Source organism: Ammospiza nelsoni, chromosome 3, assembly GCF_027579445.1.
Source record: "Ammospiza nelsoni isolate bAmmNel1 chromosome 3, bAmmNel1.pri, whole genome shotgun sequence".
Taxonomy (NCBI): Eukaryota; Metazoa; Chordata; class Aves; order Passeriformes; family Passerellidae; genus Ammospiza; species Ammospiza nelsoni.
This window is the reverse complement of record NC_080635.1, coordinates 42,548,369-42,571,721: the sequence shown is the minus strand read 5'-3', so window position 1 is coordinate 42,571,721 and position 23,353 is coordinate 42,548,369. Positions and strand designations below refer to the sequence as shown.

Below are 23,353 nucleotides of genomic sequence, written 5' to 3'. Positions count from 1 at the left end.
TGAGACTGCCCAGTGGCCTCTGCTAGCACCTTCCTTTCCGTGAGATGCTTTTAAAGCCCACTCATAACCCATTCTCTCCCCCATCCTGCCTGGGTGAAGTGAGGGAACAGCTGTGTGGTGTTTCATTGACAGCTGAGGCTAAGCCACACCATGCAGTTTTCAAATTGCTTCTGCAATAATGATCCAGATACTGCTTTGGATTACCTGGAGATACTGGTGGGAGAGTGTTTGTGTTAGGTTTAAGTCTATTACAATGAAGTACAAATAGATTTTAGTCTTCCCAAATCTCATCCTGCCCCCAGTTGTCAGATCACATGATAAAGCAAGGATACCTCCCCAAACAGATTCACTCAAAGGCTTGAAAAAACACAAAGTAATGAAAAAACAGCTGAAGTGTGTTTATTTTTTTTCCCCGATATAAAAAATTTTGTTTCTAAATTCTGAATCAAATCATCTTTGGCTGTCTCTCAGGCAGATTCAAGATGCCCCAAACAACTCCAATGGCACCAAGGAAAGCAGAGTATCAAGGACAACATACAAAGCAGCACAAAAACCTTGACAGTTCTATTTAAAGTGACTTTATTAAAACATTGTTAATATAAAATGTGACCAAATACAATTTCGTTTTTGTAAGAATGTTTAATAAAAACATATTCAAGAAAGAAGGAGCATCAACTCTTGCCAAAGCACAGGAAAAACCTACCAGGATAAGTAAAAAGTTCTGCAGCATGTTCTACCAGCTGGTCCCAATGTGTATTAGGGTTGAGTTAGCCATGGAAGAGACAGGCAGCCCCGGTTCTTCCCTAAGAAGCTTTAAGGTATTACCAGAGATTTAAAGTAACCCTCCTTGACAGTAGGAGACTTTTGTTTTCAGATCTCCCCAAATCAGAATAAGATTAGAATGTGCATCTTCATTTTGGATTTACTACTTTTCAGCAGCTGAATGTACAGAAAATCAGATTCACTGGTAACTGTAAACCCCAAGATTAACATTTGCTAGCTTTAAAAGGAAGGTGCAAGTCGATGTCAATAATACACCTAAAGAATTTGTGTTAAAGTTCTACTAAGCTGTATTAACTCTGGATGCTTGTAGCAAATGCTATGAAAGAAAAAAACAGTGGTGAAGTCCACGATGGTAACAACAAATATTTTCTGAACTGCTGAATGCAGAGATAACATCCAAGAACTACAGGAGTCTGTACATCTCAGGAACAATGGAAAAAAGCTTTCAGAAGCCTATAAATAAGACTATGCTATACAATGACTTTTACTCCATGGTGATCTTACCATTTAGCTAAGGAACCTTTTAAGAAAACACTAGAAAAAGTGGAGATTTTGGCCTTGGTGTTTTGGGGTTTTTTGGGGTTCTTTTGGTGGGGTGTGGGGGCAAGAAAGGGGGGATATGCTTACAGCATTTTCCTTGTCCAACAAGTAAATTTTAATGCTCTATCAGCACACTCTGCTTGTTCAGAGCAAGCAGCACACCAATTAGAGGCAAGGATTCTTCCAGGACATTGCAAACTCTTCCTGTAACAAGCAGAAAAAAATCCTGCTGCATCCAATTCTGCACATTTAACTGCCCCTGGCACTGAACCAAATGTCAAGTGCTAATCCATGAGAAGTCTAGCACAACTATGGCTTAGGAGATGGTGACCTTCTTACAGCCTTGGCTGGGACCCATGAGAGCCCTGTGTTTTGCCTTCTACCCCAAACAAATGCTATGGGACTATTGCTGAGGTAAAGGGAAAAGTCAAACCTTTGGCATTGGAGCAGACCAGTCACTGGCTGTGCGTGGGGGAATTAAGGCTTCAAGGTGAGGTAAACACAGTGAGAATCAGGGTGTAAATCATGCTGCATTTCAGAGACAACAGATCCAAACGACAGCTACTCTTGCTCTCTACATTTTAAACACCAAAGATCATTCAAAAGCAGAACTGGAGGCAACGCTGCCAAGGGCCACCTTGAGATGCCTCTTGGCACCTTAGGAATAAATGTAAGCCAGATGTTGAACACTAAAGAGGATGAACCCACGAGGAGGAAAAAGCACCAAAGTTGATGAGTCCTTGAGACGATAAGCTGCTTAAAAAACAAAAAAGCCTCACACTGCTGTGGCCTCCCATAAACATAGTGGTTTACTGACACAAGGTAATCTACACTCCAGAAACTCTCAGTGCTGTAGTTCCAGCACCAGTATTACGAAGAGTTATGCTCTAGTAAGGAGGCAGTGAAATTGTGTTCCCTGAAGAATTTCTCCAATTCATTAGGTGTTGTCCCACTCCCTTCTACCCACCCCCAGGTCTTCAATCCAAACACCAGAAACACCATTTCCCCAGGTCATTTTTCTAAAACTCTTAACTTATTTTAGCAGATTTGTAGGGTACAAACACAGTGCTTTTTTGGATCCATCATTTTGGCAACGCCTTTTCCTTCTCCAGAAGAAAAAGTGTCTTCAGTAAGTGGTACAAAAGATACTTTCAAAGGAAACAAAATCTACAAATCAATGCAATTCTGGATGCTTGCCTTTCACACTGTTTTTTGCTAGCTATCTGAATATGCTTGAAACCACTGCACGTGCAACACAATTTCTTACAAGTCACGCTAGCAAGGTTTCCACTGAAAACTGCAACCTGCTCCTGTAGGTTCCATTTCTAGGATACAGAGACTCTCATTTGTGTTTCTTTAACATGTGTACAGTAACTTCTCCCATCCTCTCAATACAGTAGCTACTAAAAATTTTAACAGATATTAAAAAAATATCCAAATGAAACCACACTTCTATCACTGTTTAAAAAACAAAAACGCATACAGTATTACAAAAGTTTATACAAAGGCAACATTTAAGAGTTTGAAAGTTACTTCTAGAAAAAGACACAAATGCTAGTAAATTAACATACAAGGAGAAAGGTGCTCCACTCCTTCCCCAAAATTGGTTTGATCTGTTTTGAAGTATCTTTTACCAGTTGTCTAGAAAATCAAAGCCAGTCTTCAAGATAACATTGCTTGTACTAGTCTGCAAGGTAAAAAAAAAAAAGGAAATAAGATTTAGTTGCTAATTATGTTTTTGCAAACTCAATATTTGACTGCCTATCTAAAAACTGAAGCTTAAAATGTTGTCTGACAATATTTCAAGATCTTTACCATGCTCTAGGATACCTAAGTACCTACACCATAAAATGCTAAACATGACAAGGAAAAATACTCATAATGCCCAAAAAGGCAATTCCAGATAAAAGTAAAATTATCCTTGTGGTCTGCAGGCAAAATGTTTTGGTTTTTTCATCATGGAAAAAATTAATGAAGATCAATTTTTCAGACTACATTGGGAATTACAGAGAATGAAACCAACACAGAAGGCAAGCATCATTAATTCAACAGATTGTCTGTTGCAATTAGAGTCAGTTGTTTGCAGAAAACTACATAGATTAAACTTTGATGACAAGTTATTTACTACTCTACCCAGAACATACTCACTCCTGCAGGGTTAGCCTTGACATTTAAGGTGATTCTAATGTTTAGGAAGAGTATTCAAGAGGCACAGCTGAGTCTCTGGATTCTCTTCCTAGAGCATGGCTTCCCAGAACAGGGAAGATAATCCAGAAAAGAAGAAAGGAAGAAATTCTTATAATACATGAAGTTGTCTGCTCCTCTGTTCCCATTTTCACATGGGAGGGTTGTTTCTCCACAGAGAGAAAAAACAGGTTTTTCAAACAATTTCAGTTATCTTGAAAACATTCAGAAAGGAACTGAAACTGTTAATTTATAAGAAAACATGATAAAGCCTTTAACTCAAATTAAAGGAGAACCATGTTCACAAATTGTAGCTAGGCAGCTCAGGAAGCATTATCCCTCAGCTTCAGAAAATGGTAACTGAACAAAGGGCTTCAAATACTGGAGTGGCTTCAGTATGGCTCTCTCCTAAGTGCTGCCACTCTCCTAAGTGCACTTCTCTTGCAACCAGTTACCTCACCCTGCATCTTTCTGACTTTACATCATCTCATTTGGAATTTGAACAATCACAGTTGGGAAAACAGAAAAAGCTGTGTGAAGTGCTGAAGGTGTACAGCAATGTGTCAGGCTACTGCCAGAGTGCTGCCACAGATTTCAAACAGAACTGCACAACTCTGCTTGAAGTACCACTCCTCTTCTCTACTTGACAGTTTTCAAGCTTTTGATCTCTTTCTTTTTTTTTCCCTCCCTGTATCATATCCTGCTGTTTCCTTTCTTTTCTCACAGATCAGCATCTGCTTTTTAAAATAGTTTCAATTGGCTATTGAGCTGCTTAAGGTTATTTTTTGTTGTTGGGCTGTTTGGGTTTTTTCATTAAAAAAAACATTGAGAAGGCTAATTCTGGAAGCTCATTCTATTTCTATTCTGGACTTTAAGAGAAAACACATTTGAAAGCAGCACAGCTGCCTGGGACCAAGCACTGGGAAGTGGCTGTTAGGCTACTGCTTGGAACAGCTGAGAACCAGTTCACCATTCACCACTATGCTGTGTGTACCAAAAAAGTGTGCTAGACCCTAGTTCACCTACTTCTCAAGTTAAAAAGCTTAATCTTTCCATTAAGTGTTTTGCTTTTGCAAATAAAACCCCCAAACCCCACAACCTCTTTTATGTGGTACAGCAACTTGCTAGGTTGCTGTCAATGAGCTACTTGGTGCCTTGTCAGCATTTCTGGTGTTAGATTTAAATTGTGCCTTTATCCTGTGTGTTAAAAAGCACTTAATTGAAGTTAACACGTCAAACAGACTGTTAAATAACAGATGAAATAGACTTCTTCACATTTGAAAGACAAAAAAGCCATCAAGCTGAGCTATGGCTTAGTGATTTTTGGAGTCCCTAATCTTCCAGTGGCCTTGCCAGATTTTAATGCGCTGTACAGTTCTTAAATATAAAGGTAGTGGGTATAGCAGTACTCACCTGTCCAGGCATTTGTGGGTCTGTAAGTATAGTACCATCAGTATCCTCCTTGTTTGTCCTAGAAGATGCCAGATCCTGTGGTGGATCAGGAAGAAAGAAGTCATCTAGAGAACTAGTGGGGAGCTGGGTGGGTCGAGTTTTCTCCCACTCGAGAGACACAGAGGGTGTGCTGGGGGCAGCGGGCTTCTCTGCTTTAGTTGTGCTGGGCTTCTCAGCTTTGGGCATCTCCTTTGGAGCAGACTCCTGTCTGTAAAAAGAGGGAAGGGGCTTCTCTCCTTTCTCCATGGACTTGATCTGGCTGGGGGTCAGGGACTGGAACTCAGACTTGTCTCCTTCGAACTTGGAGCGCTCTGCGTTTATCTTCCAGAAGGACGACTCCTCTTCCTTCCTGGGTGCCAGCAACCCCTCAGGGCCAGGGGGTTTATTGGCCTGAGAGGATTTAGGGACCTGGGCACCGGGCGCTGCTTTAGCAGGCTGCCTCTGCTCGCTCTGCAGCTGGGCACCACCTTGCTCTTGGATGGAGAGAGATGCGACGCTGAACTCCATCTGGCTCTGTTCAGGGACACAAAAACAGCATTTCAAAGAGCTTCACACACAGACAGTTCTGACTTTCTGACCCTGGTGCACACAGATAGCACCTCAGCCCACTCCAAGACAGCTCTCAGACAACAGATACCACAGCAAAGCTAACTTAATTCCTCCATAAATGTCTATCTTTGTGGTTTCATAAAAATAATGATTTTTAAAAGCCTGAACTGCAAGCAAACATAAAAGTGTCCCAGACCTGCTGCAGAGGAGACAGAGAAAGGAATTGTATTGGAGTTACTCAGTGCCATCTAGGGCAGCAGTGCACAGCATGCACAGCACTGAAACATTAGAATAGCAGCACTAAAACAGCTGCAGATGCATTTTGAAAGTCAGAGATGTTTTACATGAAAATTTTAAGCAAAAAAAGCTTTAGAATGTAGCTCAAAAGGCAATCTTCCATTATAGTCTTTGAAATAGCTGGCTACAGGTCCATCTGCTTCCAAGATAAAGGATTAGATGTAATGGGTATGCATAGGTAAATAGTTTTATAATTCTAATGCCCCTCTGAAGGAAGAGAAATAACTCCAGCAGAACCATTCTTCACCTATTCCTCAGCCCTGGTTTGTTTTCACTTGCAGTGCTGAGATAGCTGTACTCGCTTCTGAGAGGTAACACTGGGCCAAGGAAGCAAGTGACCACAGTTAATGCATGAAAAACATCTTACAAGTCACAGAAAAATGAACAGTACTTCCAAATGTTTGCTTGACTTACCACCACCTCAGTAAAATGATTCTCAACTAGCTAGACACTCTTCAGACTAATAAAAGTGAAGCTCATTACCCTCTGAGAAACATGTAAGCATATGTGCCAGGAAAGAACAACCTAATACACAGACTTGTGTTTGTAAAAAGGAACAAATAATGTAAGGAAAAAAAAAAAACTTTTACTGTTAAAGTGTGGTGTTGTCATTATGGGCCTGATTGGGTTTGAAAAAAACACAAGAGGACTTGTAGCTTTTGCTACAAATGGTTGAAAGACACTTTGAAAGTTCATTACAAATTTGTGATGTTTTTTCACCATTCTACTTCATTACGCAGCCTTTCCCAAATAAAACTGCAATAGCATCTATGGGCTTCAGTCTAAAACAAGTCCTAGTTGCATATCATTTTCACTGAAGTGTTTGATCTTGAGTCCTACATTATTGTGCATGTGAAGTTCAAAGGGGCTCTAGATCTAGCAGGACTCACAAGCCTGGTAGTTAATATTCAGAAACTTCTCATCAAAGAACAACTGTTAACCCAGCAACTGATTATTTATAAAACAATTTTTTTTAAACAGTCAGCAGCTGACTACACATAATTTGATTCATGGACTTAGATCTGACCTTTCTAAAGAATTAGATGCATGGTTTTTCCAAGGCTGTAGGCAAGAGGGCACCAAGCTCCGTGTTCTCATGAAGAATATACTGTGCTATCAAAAGATGCAGAACATAAACAAGCTGCAAGTAATCATAGCTCAGCTAGAATAAGGTGAGGGCAAGGATACACACAAGTCTTACCAAACAACTCAACACCCCACCCTGCCTGCAAAAAAAACTATGGAGAAAAACCTTAGTGCTCTGATTTATTTTTTTTTAAACAAGCCATGACATAAAATTAAGAGCAGGATATTTATTCACAGATAAATTTTGAATAAACGAACCATGGATGCAATGGTGTTGAGGATTATTTACAGTGACTGCCATTCTCCATATTAAAATATAGGGATTTATTTCCCTAAGCTCATTTGGCAGTACTACTGAATAGTGATTTACCACCCTGAAGTTAAGATGCTTTAAGACTTTAGAACTGATAAAATCCCAGCTTAAAAAAACCCACAACACAATATCAAATAGACCTGCAATTCCCCAGTAGCCGAGCGAAAAAAACAAAAGGCAGATTCTAAAAATCAAAGACAGGTTAAAAACAAATCTATCTTGGAAGACTTAAGTCATGTAGGAATTAAAGCAGTGCTACTTTTTGTCCTGCAGCAGTCTGCTGTCTGCTGAACAGCCTGTCCTGGGGCTCCCACTGGGGATGACAGTAGCTAAAGGCCACCACAGCAGCAGTCACTTTCAGCAGGATGATTCCTTCACCCCCCAGCCCAAGGGAGAGGCAAGATCAGTGCCCAGAGTGCAGAGCAGCCACCACAGCCCCCAGCTCCACCAGGGCAGCGCTGGAAATAAAATCCAGAAAAAACACCCATGGAAGGGAAGTATGGGTGTGTTAAAATAAAAATCAGGGAAGAAGTAAAGCAACAAGATGGCTCTGCATTTCAACAGCAGCTAGCCAGACAAGCTGAGCCAGGCCTTCTGAGAAGTTCTCAGGCTGTGGAGCTACAGCCACTGACTGTGGTGATATTTAATGTTCTTTTTATGGAGCAAAACATCCCTATCTTTTTATGGGGCAAAACTCAGAGAGGTGGTTTGGAAGTGGCACATCACTCCTAGCGTAGAGAAGAGCATGGCACTGCAGCAGCACCTCAGGCAGTGCCTTTCCAGCTTCAGTGCCTTTCCTTTCCAACCTGCCCACGGATGCATGTTCTGGAGAGGATGTCCTCTCTGCCCTTTTGTGCAGAGAACACGGGGTGCACCATTTCAGAAGACGGGACCACCTGACACTTGAGATTGCATATCTGTCTCACAGAATGCTCTGGAGATCAAACAGCTCATAGCCTGACACAGAATAATCCAAATGAAAATACTTCAGGAGTTCTCCTTCTCCCACAAGGAAGGCAGAGAAGACAAGACTACCCCGACAGGTTCTGAAAGCACCGTGTCTCAGCATGATGTAAATACAGCTCGGAGAGGTCACAGGGAGAATTCTGCTTCTAGCATTTAATTCCAGAAGCCAAGAACTTCTGTGGACCAGTCACAAGATATTCTGTTTCCCCTGAAATATATAATGCTTCTCTTTGACTTCTGAGGTTATTTAACACATCTAAACCCCTAAGAAATGTAGCTGACGAAAGAAAATGATTAATTGGCAATAAAACACCCTCCCCCGCAAGGAAAAAACAAACAACAGAGCAGCAGCCTAAGTAGGAAGATAATTTCACAGAGATAGAAAAGGCCCATGTGTGAAACACCCTATGCTGATATCTAAGTAATGACTAGTACTGTACACTCTAATGAGTCACTAGACCCTACAAATGTGATTTTAATTAGAGTTCTTCTCTCAATTTCTTACATCAGATTGCAAATTGGCAATTGGTTGCGTCAGCAGGAGAAGGAAGGAAACTATATTTAAAAGACAGCAACCTCCCCCTCCCTCCCTCCCTCCCTCCCTCCGTCCCAAAAACGCCCTTTTCCTTTAGGTTTGCCAGCCATGGGAATATCTTGATGGGGCACATCTCTCCTGGCCCCAGCCAAACTGAGGGTGGCAGCTCACCTGTAAAGGTTTCCCTCCCCAGGCTGGGCAGAGCTGCTGTGAGCTGCCCGTGCCCATGCAGGGCTCAGGAGCAGAACTGCACCTGTGGCACTCCGCCACCCTGGGGAGGCAAACACTCAGCAGTGGGGTGTGATTTCATGGCCACAAGCAAATTGTCTTTCAGGCACAGTTTGGGATTCCAGAGAGAGGGCTTCAGTTCCCCGCTGCTTTCATTGATTTTTGTATTACTTTACACGAGCTGCAGTTTCTGTACATATAAATCCCCATCTGAGGAATAAAATAAAAATATTTTCTTTTTCCTGCCATCTGTCCAAATGGTATTTCTGGGAATTGTTCTGCCCAGAAAGTCTCAAGAGTTTACAGACAGACTAGTACAGTCCTAACTGTAATTTCTAGAAATTATTGGAATTCAAATAAAAGCTATTAACAGCAGTAGTATTTTCAAGATATTGCCTGAGCAAGTCTTTCTCAACATATTAAGAGAGAGGGGGTAGAGATTGCATGTGAAAGCATGCACAAAGAAGTATTTTGAGGTAAAGCAAATCTAGAAGTCTGTGTTCTTTTCAGTCTTATCCCTCTGGTCCCAAACCACTGCAAGGGTTTAAATAAAGAGTGTCCTGTCTTGATCATTTTTCTGTATCGTAAATATAAATAATATGATAAATTGCAGGTTTTAGCAGGCTGTATGTCCATCTTTCCTTAAAAAGACCAATGAAGGTATTTAGGAATTTTGTTTACTGGATTAAAGAATTTAAACCAAACTTCAGTCTCAAGGCAGCAATAATCCACTAAATTGCAATAGTGGCTGTATATACTCCTGGGAAACAATGTATGCTGAAAGAGAGGCACCAGGGGCACTGAGAATGTCATGACTTAATTACACTGTATGAAATCAGGTCTCAGTTCATAAGTACATATTAAAAACAAGATGACCACAAAGAATCCAGGAACTTTTAAAGCTTCTTATTCACTCATCAGGAATGTGTAGTATTTTACTAAGCAGTCACGCAAATACAGCCAAAACAAATTGTTTTGCTTGGCAGGCTGAAAAATCCAAATTGTTGAGACAAAGACTACAGAAACACTGTCAAAAGCAACTTGTTTTAAGCACAGCCTGATAAATGCAGAGGTAAGAAAGCAAATTTTAAAAGATTTAGAAGATGACTTTGCTTTGCTGAATGGACAAAACCAAAATAAATACAGGGCTCAAAGCAGCTGCAGTTTTTGCTTTGTTTCCTGCACACACGGTGGGTGTTTTCAGGATCTTTTCAGAGTCAGAAAGAAATCCTTAGGTCAGCAGAGGCAAATTGCAAGGGCAAAAAATAGAGCAAAGCACTCAAAACCAATCTAAGTAATTTTAGTCCATACAGAAGTCAATGCCAATGTTATATAGCATGGACCTTTGGAGGAAATTCCATTCTATACTCTGCAGATATGAACTGAATGCAGCCAGCCACTGTTTCTGGCTAGCTTGAGCAAGCTGGTACAGTGCCTGGTTTTATGCTCAAAACCAACAAAGATTGATGCAGGTAACTGAATTCTTACACTTGGCCATACAGACTAAAATAAACCTTGAACACAGCTTCTATTACCACAGGTTGGGTTTGGTGGAGGTTTTTTTGCTCAGGAACAGAAGTTTTACAGCACTGTGTTTTAAACACATGTAGTCTGAATCAAAAAGGGAAGGCTAATCTCCAAAGCTCAGGGATCACTCTCCTTCCAAGGAAGTGCTGCCATTTACGCCAGCTTGGTAAAAATAATAACACCAAATTACAGGTTGTAACAAACAATTATAATATCATGCTGCTAAGGAAGGAAGGAAAAAATTCTCTTCTGCCACTGTGTTCCTATTTAAAACAAAACACCAACTAGGGCTTGTACAAAGAAGGATACTGAAGACTGCCTCAATTTTAGATAAAGGAAGCAGTTGGTAAAGCATGTTCATTACAAGTGGAACATAGCTGTTTTCTCCCAAAATCATTGCTAGGATTAGATCACTTCTGTAGCAATATAATTAGGGAATTCAGACAGGGAGGCAGCAGCTAGATTATTGAAGGGATTGAAGCCTGTCACTTCTTCATTTTGCTTTTTGTTGGTTTGTTTATTTTAAACACATCTCAGAGGCTTCTCTTTTCAACAAATACCTGAGGGCCTGTGGAAAACAGAAGAGAATCGGCAACTATTCTACCTGTATCAAGAAAAAGAAAACGTTAGATATGCAGATATGCATGTGTCAATTTAAAGTCTTTGGAATAAAACCTATTTTCATTAATAGCATGATTGCAATTTATTCCCATGCTGTTCAGTACATTCTGAGGTGGCAAACCGCAATATTTTCTGCCCATTACTAAATTAATTAAGTCCTCCCCTGCCCCTGCCCAAATCTAAAATCACAAAATCCACAAAGTTCTGAGTTCAGGAAGAGTTGCAGAGAAATTTTACTTCCAAGTTCAGGCATGATTCTTGTTTTCCATTTATATCTTGAGGTCTGTGCTGAGTTTCACTGAATTTTTACTTCAAACAAACCAAGAAACCTCAAAGGCTAAACTCAGCCAAAATGTCATCTTTCATCTCAGGTAAACCTGAAGCCATAAATAGAATGCCCTGAATTCATAAACCTGGGTAGAGCTCCAGTAAAAAATGTAACCCACATTTCAAGACCTGGTATGTCCATGAGGGCTCCACCCATGAACCAAATCACTCCCTCCAATTCAAACTTTAGTTTTAAAATGTCAGCCCTTTTGCAGTGCCAAGAGAACTCACTGCTTCCCAAGTTTTCCTTCTGAGAAGTGTTATCGTTATCTACTAAAAATATTATTTTAAATGCTGTCTAACAGCTAACTCGGCAATTTACACTGTAGTTCTACTTTGTTTGCCTTGTGTGAGGATTTAAAAATAAAAAGGTGAGACAAGAAATACTCATCTAAAAATAGTGGAGATATTCAGGCAAGTGTTTGTTGTGATATGAACAACTGCAGCCCTATCTCACATTTGTGTTTAAAATGAGAATACAGAAAGTTTATTTGTGACACAAAAGAAGTCACCAAGCCCTTCAACAAGGTTCTGAACAGAATGACAGCAATTCAGTACACTCTTCTCTGGGTAAGTTTAACTGCATGGAAGTAGGGAATCCATGGCTCTAGCTACAGTGAGAAACATTTGTCCATACCTTATCAACTAGAATGCCCACTGGCATCCCTGTTACAGTGAGAGCTTCAGCCTGGGAGAATACATGCCCTCCCCTCTTCCCTACACTTCTCACTACCCCTCGCAGTTTCCCTCATGTTAGTTACAGAAAATACTCATTTTTCTGCTTTGTTTTCCTTTCTCAGTGTTAAAAAGAAAAAAGGTCCTATTGGTTTTACTGATTTACATCTCTACTTTCTTCTGCTCTGCAAAGCCACATTCCTTACCCTTCCTTGGGTAAGACAGAGCATATTTGCGCATATTAAGGCAATAGCATCCTAAAAACCCAAACCAAACAAAAAGCCCTGCATTAAAGGGAGATCAAGGAGAAGAGTACTGTGGAAAGAACAACCCATCCTGCGGAGAGCTCATGGAATGGAAAGAGCCTGAAAGCCTTAAATAACAGTGGGATCAGGTCTGGCTCACAGGACATTGAACAATGCATTACAACACACCAACCTTCCTGAACAGCTCATTCAGGTTTCCTCACATGGCACCACTTGAGTAAGGCTACTTTTTCCTCAGCCAGTGCCTCATTAAAAATTGCCTCCCAGTATTACCTCATAAAAGTTAGGGAAGATTAAAGAGTAAGCACAAAGCAAGATCTCCACTTTTGAAAAGGAAGACTCAGCAGTGGAAGGATTTGGTTGAAAGATTGATCCACTGGGGAAAAAACCAAAAGGAAGAATCCACGGGAACCAACCAAACCATACCCCATAAATCCAGACAAAATGGATTCTCTAGACTTTTGCTAAAGAAAAATATCATGCAACTTTTCAGCCCACAGCTGTGGCACAGCTTTTATTTCTTTTTATTTTATTTCTTGTCAGCAAGGAGGGAGAGGGGAAAGAGGGAAACACAGAAAATCCTCCACTGGTTCCTGAACCATCACAGCTTTTAAGGGAGTTTTAATGCAAGTGAAGACTGGCATTGGTTTCCCTCAAACTGCAGCACTGCAGGCTGCCAGGACCCAGGAGTCACACCAAGTTATAGGTTAATCAGCTTCTGCACAGCACAGATGGGGCGCAGCTACAGGCGGCAGTGACCTTGAGCAGGGAGGGCTAAGTCTCAGGTCAACTGGATTAATTTAGTATTCGCTGGCATTTCCAAATAATTACTCTGCATTAGGCTAAGATTATATTCATAAGGTCATACATGATTATCTACATAGTTCAAGGGCAAAAAAAAAAAAAAAAAAAAAAAGAAAGAAACAGGGAACAGGGCAGTAGCAGCTTTCTCTGGCAGATAAGGGCAGAAAACACAAAGTCTGAAATGTGTGATTAAATTAACATGCCTGCCATACCCAGTTGAGGAGGACAATGAGCTGTGGTTTTGCTCCCAGAATTTTTCCAACAAGAAGAATTAAACTCGATTTCCCACCACAAATGTGGCACAACTGTGTTTCCTCACACTGCAGCCTCAGAAAGATGGAGAACTCTGTCTCTGTGTTAGCCATATGAGAATCCCATCATAAATAATGCTTTAACAAAATACCAGCAATAAAGTGAGGTGTAAAAGAAACTCTCCAAACCAACTCACCACAGAAAAATATGCTGGTTTTTTTAAGGAGCCTTTTGAAAAGGAAATAACATAGAGCTTCTAGCATGGCCCCAGGTTAACAAGTTTCACTACATTTGTCCTAAGACAACATTCTAGTTCATAATAAAAAGATGAAGTACTAGACAGGCTTCCAGAAAGAATCCAGTGAAGTTAAGAGATAGCTGCACATTTCTCACACCATCTTCTAGCTACTTTACTCCTGACCGAAAAGTGAAATGCAGCTATGTTTATACAGTATCTGAGACAAGGGTCTTACTAAACATGGAAAGTTGATTAAAAAGCTTGCAACAAAAAATAAAATTGTAATGATTTGGTTTTACATCTGCACTCAAAGCCAGAACATTAGTTCATGAAGTACATTTTGAGTTTCTCCTAATGTAAATCAAAGCATACCAGTTCTGTTTGATTTGCAGCATGGTCACTTCATACCACTTGCATAGAATAAAGGTGACATTAATCTATCAAGCTAACAAAATGAAGACAATAAATGCAGTAGGAACAGTATAAAATGGCAAAGCAACATAAAAAATAAAAAGTTGTTTAATTACCTTCGTTTCCCAGGAGAACGGAGCTGAGTGTTCATCTTGCCAAGTTATGTCCTGAAATAAAATTGAAGAATGACTAAAAATCAGAAGAGTAGCTTCATCTTCTCAGAAGCATCACACAGATGACATTATGTTACACTGCTGGAACTATAACAACCACTGCTACAGAACTGACTAAAAAGTGAAAGCACTACTTAAAGATGGCATTGATTACATTTTAAGACTGATTGAAAGCAGGTCCTCTAAAGGGAACGTTATCAATACTGTACCAATTTAATCTACAAAATATATGAAGGTTTAGCCTGGTCTCAATCCACTGAAATGGTTTTTCCACAAACAGCTTTAAAATGTATTGTATTTCCAGTCTTCTACTAGGTGTTTCTTTGGTAGCCACTAGCAACACCCAGGGACAGAAACAACAAAAGGAGAAGGGGATTCAGGGAAATCAAGTCCCAATTCCTCCCTCAGGCAGACCAAAGAGCACATGCACAGCCAGGCAGTCATGGGGCAGTGAAACAGCTGTGTGGCCAAGGCACAGCTGGATCCAGCCCCAACAGGATACATCATTGCACCATGGCAGTGAGGGCACTCTGAAATAAATGTTCAGAGGTGGTGAAGGAGCCACACAGCACCCACAGCACCAAATCTCAAATCCACTATTTGAAGATGCTGTATTTCTGAAAATGATCCCAAACAGAGAAATTTAAATAATCTCTTAATACATGGCATGCTCTCCAGAAATACATGCAGCCCCACACTGAAAAAAGAAAGGGTAGAAAATAATTTGAAAAATGATTGTTGTTCATATTTGTTGAAGAATTATAACAACATGATTGCATTTCTATTCCTAGGACTCACTGGTACATTGGATGGTCCCACAAGGTACAGGAGTGGGAACACCGTATGGAAAGGGAAAGGCCAGGAGTAACCATGCAGGATTTTCACACTCCTGCTGTTCAGAGAATAGCAGAACTCAACCATGTTTTAACACAACACAGGAACCCCACATTTCTCTGTGGCTGCTTTTTTCTTCTTATTCCTGGTCTCTGCCTTTCTAGGAATACATTTTTCAGACATCTGATAACATTCTCCTGATCTGCCCTCTCTTATTTCACCGTAGGCAGATTTTTTTGGCCTAGAGCTATGAGATCATGATTAGAAGTGTCTAAAACCATCTCCTAAACATGAAAACATGGCATACTCCAACTATTACTCATCTGTGAAATACAGAGTTTCTAGCAGCAAGGTATTTGTGGTATATATGAGGGTGATCCCACGCTCTTAGAAAGCACTGGCCTGGTAGAGCTCATCTAAGAGAAAAGGCCTGGGCTCTTCTCAATCACATATTGTGGCCAAAAGGAAATTTGGTGTAGGACATTTTTGCCAAGAACACAAATGTAATTCAGGTTCTCTCAATCCAGGAAACAGATTCTCAGATGTTTTAACATTTAAAGGAAAAAAGGAGCAGAAGTCTGCTTTTTGGTATCTCTCAGCATTGGCACTGCAGTGTGCTGCTGTCTGCATGGGAATGCCACACCACTCAATGTGTGACACCTCACAGAAGGTGTGTCTAATTATTTCAAACTCCTTCTAGAACAATGTCCTTTGCCTCTGAAATGGAGTTGCTCATTTCTGAACAACTGGAGTTCATAATTTCTGAAGCATGCCTGAGAGAGGAATCATGGCCCAGATGGGAAGAGAGATGGGAGAACCATTGGATTGAGCATCACACAAGCAGGACTACAACACTTCTGTCTGCATGGGGTCTGGACAAATCAGGGCTTGACTTCAAACATAGCAGTACAGGACAGAACTGAAGTCCAGAGAACACTGTAACACTGCCACAGGCAGTCACAGCACCTTAAAGCTCCAGATGTGTAGGCATAGGTGCCACTGGGTTTTATCTAAAGAGTTTAAAGGAAGCTCTGTCTTCTTGCTATTTACAGGACAAGCAAACCAGCCAGGGACCAGTTTTAAACTTGGCAGTAAGCCATCCTCATGCTGGATCCAAGACATCCAGTTCTTTATTTTGCTGTATTTGAGGCAAGAGAAGACAGCACTGGCAGGGACAACTCTTCACCCAACTCTCCCTGCACACCCTGAACTCAGCCGTGACACCGCTGCTGTGAGCGAGCCCTGAGGACAAAAGGCTGACCACAGAGGGATGGAAAAGCAGCATGGGCAAGGCAGAGAGAAGGTATGAGGCTGTCATGCAGCAGAATACATCATTCCCTGCAGGACAGAGCAAATCAGCCTCCCACTTCATGGAAGCTGATGTCTCCTCGAGCATCATTGTCCTTGTTGGCACCGCAGCTTGTAACCTCAACCTCCAGCATGGGCAAGCAAAAAGTTCCTGGAATGAATTAATTTTGGTAACAGCTGTTAAAAGTTCTGGTCAGGGATAGAATCTAAGAGTTTCACCGATTATTTGGTTTTTTTACTTAAATAATGGCTCATTGTTTCTTGGGCTGCACAGCGCAGCCCTCCTCAGAGCCAGTAACTCTGAGGAGCTCTGACCACATTCAAAAGATGTTCTGTGGGATATGGCAAAGAATAAAATAGGATAAGACATGGCTGGAGGACACAAAACTTCAAGCAATTGATGTCTGTGGCTATTTGAAGTGTACTTGGGGCTAGGATGAAGGAGACAGTTGACAAGTTCTGCCCTTTGTCAGGGAAGGAAAGGAAGCTTGTGGCTTCAACCTCATGTGTCCTCACACAGAGAACACGCAGAGGACCAAGTGAAAAGACAGGACACTGTTGAACCATGTTCTGCTATCTGAACTGCCTGATTCATGTTTATTTCCAACCAAATATGAGAAGGAACTTAGGTTTTTTGTAGAATAAACAAGTTTTTACATGCTTGAAGAAACTGGCAGCAAAAGAATCAACTGTTTCAATAATAACAAAAGAGAATTATGACTGGAAATTCTAGGGGAAAAGGATTCAAGGCCATTTATCATCAACATAGATGAGAAAAAAATCCATATCTGATCAGCTTTTGTTTTCAGCACACAACAATGTCTTCTTCCAGCAAGAAGGCAAATAAATAAACTTTTGTTCACCAGGGTTAAAAAAAAGAACCTATTTGTAAGAAATGGGGCCTCACGCAACATATTTCAAAGCTGAAAAAGATGAGTGAGAAAGAGGCAAAAATCTGGTCATACACTTGACTTCAACAACCAGCAGCAAAATACATAAAAAATAACCACAAATTACATTTGCTATATGTAGGCAGCTTGCTGCAAAACAACATCTGAATTTCAAAATGGAAGGCACTGGTAGAAGTGTGCCTGTGTATCTGACATGAGCATTGTTCACCACAGCTGACAGTAGCTGGGCAAGACACAAACCCCCCAATAAATGCTTCTCAGAAGTGTTATTAGAACAGGACTTGCTGGTTACTGAGGTTTTACTGCACTCAAACAGTGCCTTTCATTTTTGGGTGTTTAAAAAGCACAAATCTCTAACAGGCCAAACTTAAAAAAGTTTTTGCTATATTGATTATTTGTTGCTTTAAAGCAATTTTAAGTAGGGGGGTAAAAGGGTTGATTCTTTGTTTGGTGCCAAAGTTCTTAAGGCTAAGCAAAACAAACAGCATCTCTGCTGAAGGCAGGTAAATCAAGCTTCCCTCTTAAAACACAATGAATGAAGCTAACCAAACTCTCTCACCTGCCTTTCCTCCACATAAAATGTTTACCACTTCCAAAAGCATATGGCATTTTTTCCAATGAAAAGTTAATTCTTTCACATCCAACTCTTTTACCGCTCAAATACTTAATATCCATTAAAAAAACAAAAAACAACTAAAAACCAAAGGAAAAGTCAGACCTTGATTCCATGTCTATGTCACATGATTATGCATTAAGAGGGATGGTATTAAGAGAACAGTGAGAACTTGCTGTAAACTGAGTATCTAAATTATCTTTTACTGAACCAGAGAGAACTCAGTGGCATCAACTGACACCAAAACAACTACATTACCAAAGGCTGACCACCTCAGCATGCAAAGGGTTGTAGCCTCTCAATACTGCTGGTTTTCCTCCTATTCCCTCATGGTTTACAGCATATTTCAAAAATAATCAATCTATATTACATTCATGCTCAATCTCAGCTTGCATTTCCAGATTTCTGCCTGCTCAGTTAATCTCCATTTCTACCGCTATGGGCATTAGAATGAAGTAATTATAAATGGAGAAATGCCAGCAATTGGAGGCTTGTTGGAAAGAGGAAGCTCTGTTGCAGCATCCCAAAGCCCCTGGACAGGAGGCCTGGGCTGTCTAGACACAGAAAATTATGGAGAAGCAACAAATAGCCTCCTGTGCTGGGCTCATGTGCGATGATAGCAAGTCAATCTTCAGCAAACAGGACAAAACTTATTTCACTTATTTCAGGGGTGTGAAATGCCCCTGTTAGCCTAATTCTCTTTTGAAACTGTGCTCACGGTGCATGCAGGGCTTCTGCTACCAGCTCCATGACTGGTGATGCCGCAATGAGGATAAGATGGAAGGGAAGGAGCAGTGACTCCAGGCATTTGCTAAGAGTCCCACATGGTGCTGCAGTGCTCTAGCATTATAAAATGACTGGATCATGGCTACAGGATGCCACGGTCCTGTTACTGCACGTCTATTTTCTATAACACCCTTCCCACACAGCCAACAGTCAAAGGTGTTTTGAAAACGTAAGCGATGTTTATAGTTTGAGAACTTACAGTCCTGGGCTACAAGTTCAGAAGATAAATTTGGTGTTAGAAGAAATATACAGGAAATGGTGGGGATGAGAAAGAGGGAAGCAACTGTCCAGAAATACAAGACCACTACATATATCCTCTGGAACACCTTATCATAATGGTCATATGCATGAAAACGGGACTGAAACAATGAGAGACCGAACCAGCAAATCAGTATCTTCAGTATTCATCCTTGGTTTGCTTTCTAGCACGTCTTCCAAAGAACATGAGGTCAGAGAGATCAAATTTCCGTGCTTAAGCAAGCCCAGGTAGATCACTACAGATTTCAACATCAGTTAACAGGGAAGATGAGCTGTGGCTGGAAACATGAAACTTTTGGACCAGGTGTATCAGCAAGAACATCATCAGGCCAAAACACTCTCACTGAAAGCGCTGCAGCATCCACAAGTGATTCTGAGGCGTGCGGGCTATTCCCTGTTTCCTCGCCTTAGGATACCACACACAATAGGCAACCCACTCGTCCTGAGCGAGGGCTGGGTGCCCACGGCGCGTGAGTGTCACACAGGCTCAGGGGCACAGCTCCCTGAGCAGGACACACAGACAGCAGAGCCCTGCAGGCCAAGCGTTGGCCAGCCTGGGAAGCAGAACTGAACTGGCGAGGGACCGGCACGGCGCTGGCTCTGCCACAGCAGGACAAGGAGGGACAATTTGTCAGCCAGGGCAAACGTCCAGCAATCAGGTCGAATGCCAGCAAGGGAGCCAGGAGAGAGGAAGCTATCAGATGAAGAGCCAGGAAAGGCTCCAAGGCTCAGTAGTACAGTTGGAAGAACTAAAATGGAAATGGCAAATGCCAAAATGAGTGGAATCTCTTTTCTTCAGAGAAACAATTTATATTAACTTCTGCTTAGAAGTCAAAGAGGAAGTCAATTGAGGCAGATGCTTCCAAAATTAAACACTTTGTATCAAGTATTTGGAGGAACCTTGCCTTCTTTGGTTAATGGCTACAGAAACATTACCATTATGCATATTGTAATTGTATTTGGGGAGAAGAGGGGAAAGAAAACTATTTGCCCAGTTTCAGATGGACTCTCTAGATGTTTAGGAAATTATTATTTCCATACAGTGCAGCACAACAGCCTACAAACATGCTTGCTTTCCTTCCAGATCCACATAATTCAAAGCAGAAAGCACAGCAGAGCTCTCCAAGTCTGAGAAAACTGAACATATTTATTTTCCACACTCTTTAAAATTCTTTCACTACTAACTTCAGATTTAAGTTACTTTTCAAAGGTTGTTTGCACAACCAAATTTGTTGTCATGTGTCCTTCTTCTACACCTCTTTTTGGCCATTACTATCAAATATTTATCTAGAATTTTGGGTATCATGAACTAGACAAGCCTGAGCTACATCCTGCGCTCTCTAGCTTTAGATATGATGTGTGTGCAGCACAGCATCACACCCTCCTGACAGGGGAGACACAGGCAGCAGTCTTCTGGCACAAAGCTGGTTGGGAACCACGATGCCCAGTATCAGTGTGCCCCACATGCTTCTCAGAAATCCCATTGCAAGGGATATTGGAGAGGAGCCTAAAAGTAGCCCTGCTCTCTTTAAATTGGATTCATGACTACAAACGGAGAAGCGGATTTTTTTCTTTCTCTGGTAGAAGGCACATAACTAGCAATGGGTCACTTAAAGTTATTATATGGACATAGCGAAAGAAACTGGCTCTGTAACCATACGAGAATAAAAGAATATAACAGAAATGTAAAAGAATAGAAAACAAAGGGAATCAATACACCGGATAAGAGACACAGTATCCGAAGAGTACTGTCAGGTTGCTTCAAGCATTGTTAGACCTTCCTCTTCAAGGGCTCACACTGGGTAACACGACCCACTGCTCCAGACCGGGTACTCTTTTTACTGTGGATTTCCAGAGGGGCTGCCACGCTTCACCACTGCATAGATGGCTCTCAGAAGGTTCAAAATCCATACTTTTTGCCATCTATCTTTCCACACCCTTGTTTTTCCTGGCATGTGACATGGAACAGGCTGCATTTTTTTTAAGGTGTCAAACATGCCAAGAGCTGGAATGTTTTCAGCGTTGTATTTTTAACCGTGTCTAAAACTAGAAACGAAAAGGAAGAGATTTAATTCAGTGTAAACATTCCCTACAGCCCATTTTCAGTAAGAGACTATGTCCAGCGCCATGCCCCGCCGTCGGGGGAACTGGTACCGTCCAAGTCCTTCTGCAAAACCCACTTCAGCGCTATCGCTGCCGGCGCCTTCCGTGCCTTTACGGGCGGCGAACATCCCGCCCCCAGCACAGCCAGGCAGCGGGGAAAGGAACCCAGCTCATCACCGGGGCAACTCGCCCGGCTGCCGACGGCGCGGAGCGCCCGCGACCCCGAGCCCGGCGCGGCGGCACCGCAGCCCGGGGATGAGGCGGCGGCCGCACCCCGCCCGTGCCGGGGCTGGGCAGCGCCGCTCCGCCCGGACCCCGGCGCCCCTTCCCCTTCCCCCGAGCCCCGTACCTCGTCTCCGAAGCGCACCACCTTCTGCCCGGTGTTGAGGCGCAGGCTGGGGTAGGAGGCGGGCTGTGCGGGCGGGCGGGCGGTGCCGCGGTGCGCGGCGTAGCGGGCCTGGACGTGCGGCTCCACCAGGCACTTGTCGATGATCTCGTCCTGCTGCCGGGGCGGCAGCCGCTCCCACTCGGGCCCGTAGCGCTCGCGGATCCGCTCCTTCTCCGCCATGATCTTGCGCGCCATGGGGCTCAGCGAGGAGAAGTAACTGAACCGCTTGCGCTCCCGCTCGTCCAGCGGCCGGTTCCCGTTCATCACCGCCGTGCGGGAAGCGGCGATCGCCGCCGCCATGGAGGCCATGGCCACCCCGCCGCCGCCAGCCCCGCACTCGCACGGCGGGATTGGGGATGGCACCGGGAAGAGAACCGCCTCCTCCGCTCCCCTCCCGCAGACGCCGCCTCCCTCGCTCCCTATAAAGCCGGGCGGCCGCCGCCCCGCGCTGCCCGCCCCCCGCACGCCCTGCCCGCCTCCCCGCGGCGCCGCCCGCTCCCGCCGCACCGAGCCGGCCTTTCTCCTTTTCTCCTCGGGCCGCCCACAGGGAGGGGAGCGGGGACACCGCCTCCCGGGCGTGCTTCGGTCTCGGTACCGTCGATAGCGTGGGGCTGAGCGCGCCCCGCCGCCCTAAGCGCTGCTGCCCGTAGCGCTCGTCTCCCGCGGCCCTTCCCTTTTGCCGAGGAGCTAAGCTGTAGTATTCCCACGCTGCCCGGGCCAGGAGCACCAGGAAAGGACTTGCCTCAGCTGGCAGAAGAGAACCGTGCCCAAGAACCTGCCTTTCCTAGCTCCTAAATAAGTCGTACGTGTTTCTTAACACGATAGAAGGTGCAACAGCTGCTGTCAGAAGAGAGAGGATGCCGGGCACAGGCGCTTCTGTCCAACTCCACGGACTAGGGTTCAACATGGTCTGAAGCCTCCGTATTAATTTGATAGTACAGCTGAAGCCTAAGTGTAACAAGTCTGTGCAGTAGGCATTAGTTACATTAGTAAAACAGATTTCTAAAGGCTGAAATAATTAGGCTTTCTGGTCTCTTCATTTGCTGTACAAATGCTCCTTTCCAGCAACAAGTCCTTATTTTGGCAAAAGATTCACTGAGGTCCCACACACACATTCCCAAAAGATGACCAGTCTCCTGGGGTGGGGTGGAGGAAGCATAGTTCCTTTCCTCAAAACAAACAAACAACAACAAAAAAAACCAAGCTTACCTAACATAGGCAACTATATCAGAAGATTTATGTGAGACTAAATCTATTTTGACTTTTTGGCCGAGGCAGTTACAAGGAATTTTTATTATCTTCAAAACATATTTCAAAGTAGCACAAATATTGAGGTTCAGATTAATGGTTTTTCATTGCTTAGCCTATTTTTTCCCCTCAGTCTGCTTTCTTTAGTATCATTCTTAATAGATAAATGACTGGGGCAATACATTAATGTTCCCATTTAAGAGTTCAAATGGTATCGCTAGACCAGCTGTCTAAGATGACACAGAAGAGGATGGAAAATGATAATTAGATTTCTCCACATACTTGGTTCTTTGGAGGTAATTACAGTTCCCCAAGTCATCACATACCAGCCCAGTTATATAATCCTGTTTTGTTTGTTAAACTTGTTTGAGAGCACTTGACTTGAGCTCGCTTTCTTTCTTAGTCATCTGCCTCACGCCCAGAGAAAGAAGCCTCTGAAACACGTTTGCAGGCACACACACACACACACACACACACTCTCCTAAGAGGTGTAACACACATTACCCCAACCTTCCCGGGATCTCCCATTAATCTCTTTTGTCTGCCACCAGGGGGTGGGGACGAAGTCAGTCACAGGAGTAAGAAATGAGGACAAGGAAACCCAGACAACTGTACATGGTTTGTTTGTCCAGGAAGGTTTTTCCTTCCCCTTCTCCACTCCCTCTGGTCTAAACCCC

At 42.7% G+C, this 23,353-nt stretch overlaps 1 protein-coding gene across 1 annotated transcript; it reads right to left on the bottom strand.

The window, feature by feature from the left end:
• Nucleotides 1-562: 562 nt before the first annotated feature.
• On the bottom strand, nucleotides 563-21,801 carry C3H1orf198 (chromosome 3 C1orf198 homolog). The gene is made up of 4 exons (XM_059468718.1): nucleotides 21,390-21,801; nucleotides 14,171-14,221; nucleotides 4,921-5,472; nucleotides 563-3,010 (listed from the first exon to the last, which is right to left on the bottom strand). The coding sequence occupies exons 1-4, from the start codon at nucleotides 21,735-21,737 to the stop codon at nucleotides 2,954-2,956; spliced, it is 1,008 nt and encodes a 335-aa protein (XP_059324701.1). The 5' UTR covers nucleotides 21,738-21,801; the 3' UTR covers nucleotides 563-2,953.
• Nucleotides 21,802-23,353: the final 1,552 nt, after the last annotated feature.